This window comes from Pseudonaja textilis, chromosome 1 (genome assembly GCF_049901715.1).
Source record: "Pseudonaja textilis isolate UNSWEBS1 chromosome 1, rPseTex1.2, whole genome shotgun sequence".
Classification (NCBI taxonomy): domain Eukaryota; kingdom Metazoa; phylum Chordata; class Lepidosauria; order Squamata; family Elapidae; genus Pseudonaja; species Pseudonaja textilis.
The window spans coordinates 81682674-81696347 of NC_141990.1; the positions used below are offsets into that span (position 1 = coordinate 81682674).

The 13674-nt window shown below is 35.9% G+C and overlaps 1 protein-coding gene across 1 annotated transcript in view; it reads right to left on the minus strand.

Moving 5' to 3' along the window:
- The window catches only part of MTHFD1L (methylenetetrahydrofolate dehydrogenase (NADP+ dependent) 1 like), a 122509-nt gene that overhangs the window by 59353 nt on the left and 49482 nt on the right, over window positions 1-13674 (minus strand). The window contains exons 17-20 of the mRNA XM_026705657.2: window positions 11855-11931; window positions 10476-10616; window positions 4762-4830; window positions 2761-2872 (exon numbers count right to left, since the gene is read on the minus strand). Coding sequence (XP_026561442.2) covers window positions 2761-2872; window positions 4762-4830; window positions 10476-10616; window positions 11855-11931 — 399 coding nt within the window. The remainder of the gene's footprint in view (window positions 1-2760; window positions 2873-4761; window positions 4831-10475; window positions 10617-11854; window positions 11932-13674) is intronic.

Here is a 13674-nt window from a genome sequence, read left to right on the forward strand (position 1 = left end):
GTGGCTGGCATCAATTTTAATAGCTGTACACCACTGATAGCTAAGTAAGCTATACATTTAATCAACCTCTTCTAAAAGGTTTAGCGTGCTGTCTTACCAAGAGACATGATTTCCTGCCTCTGCTTAAATGACGGGTTGCTACAGAGCAAAACAGTTCATCTTTTCTCCAAGGGAAAGCTATACTAAATCCTCAAATAAGATTTTTTTTAACAGCCCTTATGGTGACTGTGTCTCTGGACATATCCAGGGAGCAAGGAAATATATGGAAATACATCTTCCTGAATCTGAATTTAGTTTTACTTTCCAAATTCTCTCTCCTCAGAACCAAATCCTCTCAATAGACACAATGGTGTGATTTTTGCCTGAATTTTGTGGGTCACATGGAAATGACTTTCAAGCTTGAGGTTCATTACATATTACAGAGACAAAGGAAACAGTCTTCCAATCTTAAGGGTTTGTTTTTTTTACATAGTACATTTATGTGTATTTTTGAATAATAATTAAAATCATTTATATGTTATAATTGGACGGGAGTTACTAGTCGTCATCAACATTGTAGTACTATCTCTCTGTAGATTATGGAGTATTTTTTCATATCACCTATTATCTGAAATGCAATGGGAAATGAGATTAAATTGCAGCTAAATACTGAGAGCAATGATTCTCCTTACACACAATTCTTAATTAATATTTGATCCAAAAGCCAGGAAATGAGAACTTAATTTAAGATAAAATAATGCTAAGAAATCATTAGATATTTTATTAATTAGAAAAAGAAATAGTAGAGAGGCACTGTTACACCACAATATACTCTAGCTAGGAGTTCTTTTATGTATACTGAGAATATTTACACCAAGACAAATTCCTTGTGTGTCCAATACAAGTATTCTATTCTCTCTTTGGAATACTCATCGCATAGTGAATTTTCTGTGAAGTCAGGCAAACACAAACAGCTATAAACAACTTAGGACAATGCAAATATTAAGACTTGTGTTTAGGTTGCCAAAAGAGGTTTACTGCTGAACAACTGAGATTTTGTTTCCTTTTTTGGAGAAAGAGCCATCACAAAAGAAATACAGCAAACCCATTTACATTTCTAAGAATGTTTTGGATAGCATCCATTTCACTTAAACATTGAGGCTGCAGTGTTTTTTTTACAAGGTAATTTATAAACCTGTTGCGGATTTTGGAGTGCGGGTAGGCATAATAAACTATATGCATGCTACATAGATATCTCAGCAACTATCATGAGGTATTTTATTTCAATGATCAATTTAACTGTATCATAAAGCAAATAAATTATTTGGACAGCCCAAAAAGGCTCAGTTCTACTGATGTTTACAATGCTGAAAAAGTTTGCCAAAAGTTATCCAGTTATCTGCTGTCATAATAACAGAAAAGGCCTGTGTGCCAAAGGAGTCAAGGGAAGAGGAGAAGTTATGGATCTTTGTATGCTTTATACAAATAATACAACGCCCTTCACTTCTATATTAAAGTCCATATTAAAATAATCAAATCTGTAATTTACTCCCCTTGACAAAGGTTGTGATAAAAAGCAAACAGGTCAGGACAAAATACAATACACTTACCTAAATTCTAAATAGTGACTGTTTTTCTCTGTTTTTATTTGGTTTCATTTATATGTCTATTCCTGTTCTTGATTCATGGCATCACTATTCTTCAGTTACAGACCATTCCAACAGACTTTATAAGGGTGAAATAATTGTAAGGCTATATGCAGTGTTTCAGTAACATGGATACCATGAGCCAATACATTTTATTTTCAGTTGCAAAAGAAGAATTGATTTATCATATTTATTTCATGTGTGAATCCACTCCTCTGAATTTTTTTAAATAAGGAAATATCTTACTATGTTAGGGAAAACTCCAGAGAACAACTTAGTAAATCAGGAATCCACTGGAAATTCAGAATAGTTGCAGAATGATTTATCTTGTTATTATTTTCTCAAACCTTCTTAGTTTAAACCAATGAATATTTTATGCCAGCAAAATAAGTAAACCCCCAAATCATAGCAGGCGCCTACAAATTATCAGTACAGATTGTTGCAGATACATATAGAATGAGCTTTCAGAGTAGCAAGCAGTAAAACATAGCTAAAATCAATAGAAACACATAATAACACAGTGTCAATTTAAAAAGGTGCTAAAAGCAGCAGAGGCTAAAAACACCAGACATAAAACTAGTTGAAAGCCCAAAGCTTTCAAGGGATGTTAGAAAACCTAACGTCCTAGCCATCCTAAGAAAGTTATCTCATGGGGGGTAGGGGTTTCTTATGTATGGGAGAGTTACTAATGGAGAGATCTATTCCAGAGAAGGTATCTGCCATGTTGGTTCCCAGAAAACAAAGCCTACGATCTATCATTAACCGAAAATGTCTATCTAAGCAGAAATATTATCTTCCCTTTCACTAAGACTACATGAAACAGTGGAATTCACAGTCCTCTTTTCCTCTGGTTTGCTCTGGAGCACAATGGAAGTGTTTAGAAAGTATTTCTTTAATGTGTATTCCATGTTCTTATAAAAACTGTTTTGATAACATTAATTTTACTGTCCCTAATGTCAGCAGAATTTTAATGTTTTAATATAGAATCCCAAATAAATAAATAAACCAAACTGAAAATTTCACAAACAAATGCTGTTAGATAATATATAGTTGGACATTCATCCCTAAGAATACATTTCAGACTAAATTATTCCAGACCTACAGCAGTATGCTAAAATAATATTAGTTTTCTCACCTACAAATCCTTCTTTGCCAACCAATTTCAAGGCAAGCTTGTCTGCCAAAACTGAAGAATTGCCATGTGCAATATTTGCAAAAGGTCCTGCATGCACAAAAACTGGAGTACCCTAGAAGAAAATAATAAGAACAGATCGACATACTGAATTCTATACTAAAGTATAAATCAACATGACATTAAGAACAAGAGAGCAATCATTTAGTTAAATTTTACAACAACTGACGTGGATAAGGAGGTAGTTTATTGATAGAATATAATCAATCTTCTTACTGGTATAATAAATCAATCTTCTAGAAAATGGATGTCAAACTCGTGCCATCATGTTGCTGTCACATAACATTTTGCAATGTTTTCCCCATTGGTGGAGCTAGGGTGGGCGTGGCCTGCACGTAACGCATCCGGCCCGCAGACTGCCAGTTTGACAACTCTGTTCTAGAGCAATCCCATGTTACTGATTGTGTCATATGTGGTGTATTATTAAACACATAATTAAACTTTCTTGTTGCAAATCCAGGTTCATTTATTGAGTTATGTCATAACAATTTCATTATTAATGTGTAGAATTCATTATCTTACTTTATAATCCATAACTGCAGCCTCGCCACCATCTGGTTCTCTTTGTACAGAACTGCTATGAACTGCAACTAAGCCCTTTCCTTCAATCAACTCATTGTCATAACTCAAGATTTTTAAAATTAGACCATGTACACCAGGCTGTAACGTGTACCATCTTATATAGGAGTAAACATCACATAATAAAATGAATTTTCCTTCTTTGGATGCATACATTGACTCTCACAGATAGAAAGTCAAAATGTAAAATGTGCATTTACAGTAAAAATGTAATAGAGTACCTGCTAACTCTTTTTCACTCTTAGATCTGCAGGGTTCTCAACTGATTCCATTGATGTAAAATTCCTCTGAGAGGAATGCAACTGCAGACAGCTCTAAAAGTAGCCCAGTTAGATCCTTAAATAATCTGCTGTCTCTGGAGCTCTCTGCAGGTTGCAGGTGGGGCACAACATGGAAAGCAAATTGGTTGTGCTTGTAGATGGGGGCCAGGATCCTTCTTCTGTGGGAGGAGCAGATTCCAACTAAATATCTCCATGATAGAATGATATGATCCCAGAGAAAGTCCATCTGAATGGGATTATACTTTCTCTCACACAGGGGTTGTTTACAAACTAGAGGTTCACGTAGATTCAAAGCTCCTACTTCAAGAACAAAAAGCAACTGTGGCTGGAGGGCTCTTGCACAACTACACACTGTGTGCTATTTGAAACTATTCCTGGACCAAGAGGACCTATTCAGGGTCACTCAAGCCTACTCATCTTCCATTTCAAGTGCCATAACATTTTTTACAAAGGGCCACTGAAGAGCTTTTGGAAGCTACATCTGGTCCGAAATATGGCAGCCTGGGCAAAGCTTGGATGCTTCACTTTTCATTGCTTCAGGACATGCATTGATGTCAGGTGTAATTAAAGGTGCTGGCTGTCATTTTTAATGTCCTATTTGACTCTGGACCTGGACCATCTTCTCCTATATTTATCTGCCCATCCAGCCAGATTAAACAGATTCAATTCCTTTCTGATCTCATCTGTATGATTCTGTCAGTTGTCAGGCCTCCGAAGTAGCCATTTTCAATATAATTTACCTCACTCTTTGGATCATCACACCAATAAAATCTGCTCAGTTTCAACCCTCTTGTTGAAGAAAACTGTTGAACTATAGCACAGCAGGAATGCTATAACTGAAGATGGGGTTTGCAGGCAAATGGCATTTGTATTTCCTAGCTTTTTATGTTTTATTTTGTGCATGTAACTAAGGATTCATATTATTATTTCAACACTATTTGTACTGTGAGTGAACCCCATTTTTCTAGGGGATGAATAGCAGTGATTGCACACTTACGATATTCAAAACTTTGAAAACATAGGTTGGCAACTTAGACTTATGAAAAAAAGAAATGAACCTTGGATTACAGGTGACTGGACTCACCTCCAAAGTCTGCATCAGTGTTGGTTTAATTGCATCCTTCATCAAAACTGCCAAAGCACCAGTTACTCCCTAAAACAAAGAGATTTTTGTTTTATTTTTAAGGTTAATGTTATTTGGAACTAAGAAGAAGTTCAAGCAAACTAACCCAAGGCATCAAGTAATTTAGCTAAAAACAAAAAACCTAGAATGGATAAATTTATTATTCTAGCTTTACAGTATGAAGGTATCACAACTTAAAAGAAACAAGACAAAAAATGGCCTCAATTTCTATAAACCGCAAATAAATTTCTGATTTACAACATTTAAACATTATACTTTCAAAGAAATAACCTGTACCAAAATGTTAAAATATGTCAAGGCACAATAACTTGACATTATTATGTGGCTAAATTACTTGACATTATTTAAGACTATTACTTTTCCCAAGATCCCAAGATCTTCCTTAGATTGTGTTGGGCTCAGGAGAAATCAAAAGTAGTGTTTGTAAACTCAAGGGGTGTGCGTGCTTCTTTTGAAGAAAAATAGTTGTCTAGCTCATTCATGCTGCCTTCTATAATCTGTATTGCTGATGTCTTCAACCTGATGTTCCGGATTTTGAATGTACATTGGACCTTTCAAAAAACGTCTAGCAAGTTTCTTGTCCCGCCTATAGAACATCAGCCTATCTATACTGTAAAACTGTCAGTGTCTCGGGAACATAAATGGGCCCTGCAAGTTTTCAGAGGAAATAAAAACGATGGGGATTTGTATTCAAACTTTGGAGTTGAACAATTCACCTTCTACTATTAAAAAGGACAAAAGTAAATAAGGACAATACGGAGCATCCTGCTAGGTAAGTATGTGTGTGAAGGAGGTAGCAGCTAAGATTCTGATAAATTAGTAGTATGTAACTCTTTGCCTCCCATGCCAGCATTTTATTAATGAGCAAGCACCTCCAGCAGATATTGTGAGGGCACTTCTAAACTACCAGCAGAAGAAAATCTGGAAGAACCAGAAGATTCCACCAACCAGTCTCTCCTAACAAATTTTATTTTTGAGGAGTGGGGAGGGGAGCAGCTACTACTGAAATTATCAGCGTATTACAATATTACAATTGTTAAAGCCTTACTGCTCTTCCTATTAAAATGTGAGGAAAGATTTGGAACCTGGATTATGCCCCATTTTGAAATGGACGCTGTAGAGATGGGAAAGAGAAATAAGGATTGGGAAGTTATATAACTTTCTACGGAGGAATTATTGAGTCTGTCATCTGCACCTCTATAACTGTCTGGTTTGGTTCTGCAGCCCAACAGGACAGACACAGACTTCAACAGATAGTTAGGATTACAGAAAAAACAATTACTAGCAACCTGCCTTGCATTGAGGACTTGTATACTGCACGAGTCAAAAAGAGGGCTGTGAAAATATTTACAGACCCCTCACATCCCAGACATAAACTGTTTCAACTCCTTCCCTCAAAACGACGCTATAGAGCACTGCACACCAAAACAACTAGACACCAGAACAGTTTTTCCCCAAACGCCATCGCTCTACTAAACAAATAATTCCCTCAACACTGTTCAACTATTTAAGTCTGCATTACTATCACTATTAATCTTTTCATTACTGCTATCACCATCCCTTCCCACTTGTGACTATATGACTGTAACTTTGTTTCCTTGTATCCTTACAATTTATATTGACTGTTTCCTAGTATGAGTTGATTGCCTATTCGTACCCCATGACTACATTAAGTGTTGTATCTTATGATTCTTGACGAAAGTATCTTTTCTTTTTATGTACACTGAGAGCATATGCACCAAGACAAATTCCTTGTGTGTCTAATCACACTTGGCCATAAAGAATTAATTAATTAATTAATTAATAACAGTTACCAGCAACATTGGGGCTTTTAATCATTTTTCTTAAAAGGCAGTTGGATCACTAAAATCATACCTAGTTTGGAAAAATTTATTTCTCAATCTCCTATAATGACAGAACCTATGGTCGTCCAATGTAATACAAGAAATATAGGCTATACAAATGGATGGTCTTTTTCACTCAGAACAGAATTAAATTGAATTCATTGCCACAGTTTACAGTAAAGACAATTAATTAATTCTCTCAATAGCTGCTATTGATTTATGCAAATTCAAGCATAGAAGTAGCATACTTTCAACATTAGCTGAAAAGCTGTAAGACGAATAGGGCATTGCATTAATCTGCACGTTTTTAAAAATAGCTGGCTGAAATCTAAGAGCAGACTGCCTTCCTTCTTTCCTTCCTTCCTTCCTCCCTCCTTCCCTTCCTTCCTTCCTTCCTTCCTTCCTTCCGCTATAAGTTGTTCAAATAGTAGCAATCTGAAAGTTTGCCATGTTTATGTGATCAATAAGAGATGACAATTTCTTGATAGCACATAAACAAACAATATTAATTTTAAAATCTGCAACTGACTTCCAGGCTGCCCAACTTTTTTGCAGGTGCTTTCATATATAGATAATTGGTCTGATGATTTAGTAATTGTCCAACACTGGGCCTTTTAGATTAAAGCTGAGTTTCAACTTTTAATGAAATTTTCAAAGATTATCTTAGATTAATCGTAAAGAGTTAAGAGCCCTTAACTTATAGCCATTCATTTAACAACCATTTAGATATGGTGGGGCTGAAAAAAAGTGGCTTACGACTGATCCTCACGTTTTTTGGTTGCAGAAATATTCTTATCTGTACATTCTTTGTAAAACGAATAAATTACTAAGTAGATGTATTTCTATATTTTTCTAAAATACGTAACTTGATAAATGCCATTACTATATAAATAGCTACATATTTATTTAATATTCCTTAAAGCTGCTGAAATACTAATCTTGAGGGTGCCAGTTTAATTTACCATGAAGATATAGCATCAATCCATCAAACATTTTTGTTATGATATAGCAGCCAAATTGCAATCTAGTCTTTAAGACTGTGCTCAATGAACATCATATTTTGGCAACAAACCCTGTGGTGTGCCATTACTGAGGCAGGCTTTCTAAAAAACCATTACACTTTTGAAAAGAGCTTCTGCATTTATGAAACATTTAAGTTTATCTTTCCCTTCTCTGCCTCCTCCCATCTCCATTCTTTGCAGCATCTGGTTTTCATCGGCCAATGTGTATTTTAGATTTCATTACATTATACTCAACATGTGATATAGCACTCTTAAAAATTCAGAACAAAGAGAGTTGCTGGATATATTAAATATTATTCATATCCGAATGAAATAAAAGAAAGAAGGAATTAGTGGTTTTGGCTGAATATTAAATTAGGAATTGTAAAAACTTATGAAAAAGATTATAGAGCAAAGTAATTTTAAAAAATAATATTCAATTAGCATTTGAATATATGCTAATATTAATTAAAATGGGGAGGGGTTTGCAATGGGTCAGTGGTTAAAGATACAGAGCTTGTCAGCTGCAAAGCTGGCAGTCCAGTTTTGAGACCCGAGTGCTCCAAAATGGGATGAGCTCCTGTTACTTGCCCCAGCTCCTGCCCACTTAGCAGTTTGAAAGCATGCACATGCGAGTAGATTAATAAGTACCACTTCAGTAGGAACATAATAGTGTTCTATGTGACTTTGGAGAATAGCCATGCTGGCCACATTACCATGGAAAATGTATTCAGACAATGCTGGCTCCTTTGGCCAAGAAACAGAGTTAAGCCCTACTCCCCTAGAGATAGACATGACTGGACAAGGAAACCTTTACTTTTCTATTAATCAAAATATACACATTGAGGATACCGTTATTAGTGTTCTACAAATAGTTACTTGTGATAGCTCTCCCATGTTCTCCACCCCAAGAGGGATGAAAGCAACAGGAAAGCAAAGTGATTAAAGTCCTTTTCAAAAAAAAAAAGGCAAGAAGAATGCATGCATGCAGATTAATGTTTGGTTTGTCTGAGCAACTGGTTCATGAATAGGTAGGTAGCATGTTATCCCCTGCTGCACTGTATTTCTAAACCCCCAAAAACATTTTCAAAAAACACTGCATGCTTAAAGCTCATGCAAAAAAAAAAAAAGCAAAATGGAATGCTCTGCACGTTAATAGGGAAAACTCAAAATGGCCACAAAACACAATACTGTGGGAACCAGTGTCCTGTGTTCTTTACTATTTGCAGTAGTCTTGGCATTTTCCACCATGGATCCTATATCCGTTGCTGATATATTTTCAGGTGCATTTCAAGATGTTGGGATTCCCTTTCAAATCCTACATGCTTTAGAACCTATGGCACGCGTGCTGGAAGTAGTACGCAGAGCCATCTCTCTGGACATGCCAGCTGTTTTCCATTTCTCTTCTGGGTTCCGGCGCGCGTGTTCTTTACGTGCGTGAGCGCAGGAAACCGGAAGAGCAGTTGCATGCGTGCACCAGGAAGCTGAGTTTTCAGTTTCTGGTGTGTCCATGAGTGCCAGCCACATGCTTTTCATGCACGCATGTATGCCAGAAACCAGAAAACCAGGTGGCTGGCATGCATGTGCACTGGGGAGCTGCTTTTCCGGTTTCCGGCACTCCTGCGTGCATGCCAGGGAGATGCTCTTCCAGTTTCCAATGCTTATGCGCACACTCTCATTTTGGCACTCAGTACTGAAAAGGTTTGCCAACATTGCCTTAAAGGCTGATTGAGATCGATTACTCTAAACAAAGCCGAAAGAGATAGAGTGCTTATACAGAGTGCTTGCTTTCCGTTCCTTGTTAAGATACAGTGTTTGAAAATGTTTTTAACAGGAGAGTAGCTCCTGCACTCCTGCCAGCTATAAGATTTCTACCCTCACTTTTCCAGCATGCATTTGGGGACAGAGACCTATGTAGGTAGCAGTATTGGGGAACTGATGAGGTTTTGTCTGGCACTATATATGGTATTGTTTTATGATTTTATGTGCCAACTCAGAAAGCTGAAACTGCCCAAGGAGCTGCTGATACAGTTCTACAGAGGAATTATTGAGCCTTGTCATCTGCACCTCTATAACTGTCTGGTTTGGTTCTGCAACCCAACAGGAAAGACACAGACTTCAGAGGATAATTAGGACTGCAGAAAAAACAATTACTACCCACCCGCCTTCAATCGAGGACCTGTATACTGCACAAGTCAAAAAGAGGGCTGTGAAAATATTTACAGACCCCTCATATACCGGACTTAAACTGTTTCAACTCCTTCCCTCAAAACGACACTATAGAGCACTGGACACCAGAACAACTAGATACAAGGACAGATTTTTCCCAAAAGCCATCATTCTGCTAAACAAATAATTCCCTCAACACTGTTCAACTATTTACAAAGTGTGCACTACTATTTCTGTTAATCTTCTCATCACTCCTTATCACCCATCCCCTCCCACTTGTGATTGTAGGACTGTAACTTTATCACTTGTATCCTTACAAATTATATTGACTGTTTCCTAGTATGATTTGATTGTTGATTGTACTTTATGACTATCTTTAGTGTTGTACATTATGATTCTTGATTCTTAACGAATGTATTTTTTCTTTATGTATACTGAGAGTATTTACACCAAGACAAATTCCTTGTGTGTCCAATCACACTTGGCCAATAAAGTATTCTATTCTATTCTATTTCATGTTTGCTTGTATTATTATTTGATAAAATTGACTATTTTTATGATTACTGTATTATTTTATATTATGTTGCTGCTTGTCAACCACTGAAACATTATAAAAACATTATAAATAAATAATACATACCAAATCTTCTGCTGTCACAGGTTGCCCTTTTGTGTTATTAGCAATTACAATCTTTCCCAGTCTCTCTTTCATATCAGACAAGCTACTGGTTAATGCTAATATTGCCATTATTTCACTTGCAACAGCTATATCAAACTGAGTCTGTGAACAGAAAAGGAAAGTTATAGAAAATAGACATTCAAAGCTCATAACTAGATCTCCTGCATGCCTAGCATAGTCTCACAGCTGTCAGACTGGGAAGTTAAAAAAAAAAACAATAATACCCAGAAGATCATGGAAACCACTTGCATATTCTTGCTAAGAAAACAACAAAACAATCTGCAGTTTTTTTAGACACCATGTATAGCTAGCTCACTTGTATTTTTATATTTTATATTGTTTTTATTTTGTATTTATTTTATATTGTTCTCTACTGTTCTATAAAGCTCAGCAAGATCAGCATGGTGCTAGGTAACATCCCAAGAGCTAAGTACCTACCTGAGTGCTAGGAATGGTGGCTAAATGGTTTGATCCGTGTAGCCCTAGGGAAACCTTATATAACATACTCTCTCATTCAACGTAGTAAAGGACAACATTGCCTTTATGGTTATTTGGAAGACCAATTCCTTATCTAGTTAGTTTTTTAGCTATGTTTATAGAAAGAACTAGGACCACCTGCCAATCACATTAAGCTTGAAGGAGGTTGTATATTCCATATGATATCTTTCTCTTATATTTACAGTGGAACCTTGGGTCATGATCATAATCCGTTCCAGGACTTCGACTGCAACCAGATTTGGTCGTGACCGGAAGCACGACCCTCTGCACATGCGTGGACAAAAAAAATTGGCACCTGGCACTAAAGGGGAAATCACTGCAGCGGGGAAAATCGCTGCGGCTGTGTCTGGTCACCACCCGAAGATGTGTTCACGACCAGAAACAATTTTGCCAAAAATACTGGTCGTCACCCAATTTGGTTGCGAACAGAAGCATTTGCGATCTGAGGTTCCACTCTATTTTGTTTAGCAATAGGCTCTGAAGTGCTCTCAAGAGTATACTCAAGGTGGCCGTTTCATCCATGTCATTTTTGAGTTAATTTATCAATACATAAATACCATTGAGTTCTATTTCTACATATTTTTTCAAATTCTATCTAATTCTATGCTGAAATGAAATTATTCCTATGCTATTAAAAGCGGATTGAACTCCTGGAATTAACATCAGTTATGTTTAACAGAAACAGAAATAATTATCTTAAACTGTATGTCAAGTTATGGTGAAGATTTATTCATTTCTAAGCCTTCGTATATCAATTTACTGAAATAATAGCAGGAACAGAGCATCATAAAGTCTACATGAAATTTAATCTCAAACATACAGTGTATTGGAACTTTACTTACCTGGCGAGAAAATCCCTTCTCTGTATTTGCTTGGCCAATTGTTATTTTTCTAAGGAATCTATCATTTGTATCCACCACTGAAAGGAAAATAAATAGTTGAAATATTTACTAAAGTATCAAAGCTTCTGTTTTTCTACGAGAATTGGGTGGGAAATGTTTGCACATGTCACCTTGTTAATATGTTATAAATATAATTTAAGTATCCACATATTTCATTATCTTTAATGTATGTTATTCTTTTGAAACGCTATGGAAGCGTGGAACTGTAGCAGGACAGAATAACAATTTTTTGCATGGTTGAATTTTGCTGCAAACTTATACATGGGACTAGAATAATGACATTTTTTGCAATACGATTATTAAAATATTTAAAATATTCATTCCGGAGTGTAAATTATTAATATTTTAACATAAACACAAAGTCAAAAGTGTCAGAGTATATTCATGAACTGGAACAGAGCTTAGTAACAAGGTCAGCCAATGAGAGCTGAATTGAGGGCTGAAACTTAAAGAGAGAGTCTAGGCGTGGCTCTATATATTAAGCTCTGCAGCTCTGAAGCTATGTTAAGTTCTGAGTCTGTCTGTTGAAAACGAAACTGCTTCTCTCCTCTGCTTGCTCGCTGAAAACTAGTGCACAGCTCTAAAGTGAAAGAGAAACTAGCTTGCTTGCTGAAAATTAGAGCTCTGCTCTGAACCTGTAACATGTCTGCTTGTGTTTGAGTTTGCTCCATGTTGGAGAAATCTACAACTTGTATTGTAAAATTTACTTAATATGTTTATAAAGATGTTAAATGAACCATCAGCCATTATAGAATACTTTACTGGCCAAGCGTGATTGGACACACAAGGAATTTGTCTTGGTGTATTTTCCTGGCGCTGAATTTATGCTGCAAAACTCTGAAGAAAAAGGCATTTCAAAATATTGCTTAGCAAAATCACATAAAAAAACCTTCTATAAAATTATCTTCACTAAACTTTGTCTATAGGAAAACTTAACTTTTCAGCGACAAAGATAGAATGACCTCTTCTTAGAATTCCCCCCAAATTGACCATTTTTCTGAACATTCATCATTGGAATCTCATTTTTCAATTAAAACAATCCAAATTACCCTTGGAGCCAATAATGGTTGGAAATAAAGATAATTTAACAAATTTAAAGACTCTATTAATATTTGGATGACAGATTTCCAGGGAACACCAAAACTCTAGGTTAGACTGTTAGACAAATAAAAAATAAAAGTCCCAGAAGAAGGAAGATCATAGTGCTATGGAGAAAACAACACTGACATGTCCATGAAGTTACCAGGAGTTAAAATTGACTTGAAAGAGTCTTTACCTTTACATTTAGGTGAACAATGAGCATATTCTAAATGGTCTTTTTAAGTAATATGTTTTTATTCTATTTACCACCCAAATTTCCTTCTGGTAGAGGGGTGATACATTTGTTCAATAAAGAAATAAAATTAAAATTTGGAAGGACATGCTCTTCTACTGCAATGGAGAATGCAGACATTTAAGGAAGGCTTTTTGTTTATAAGACATTAGATGGTATTTAAATTCAATATGCATATGGAAAAACCACCACTAATGTACAAAAATCAAACAAGCTTTCTAAAATAACATTTTGTAGAACACAAATACAGAACATTTAAAAAACCCTTCGAGTTACAGATATTTTCTTGACTCTTTTGATTTTTATTACTCATTCTGGAAGGAAAACTATACCTTGCAACATCATGGAAGAAGAAAGCAATGACTAATTTACAGGGTGTTCCATGTTACATCTAAAATGGGGACAAGTTTATAATTTTTTGATAGGA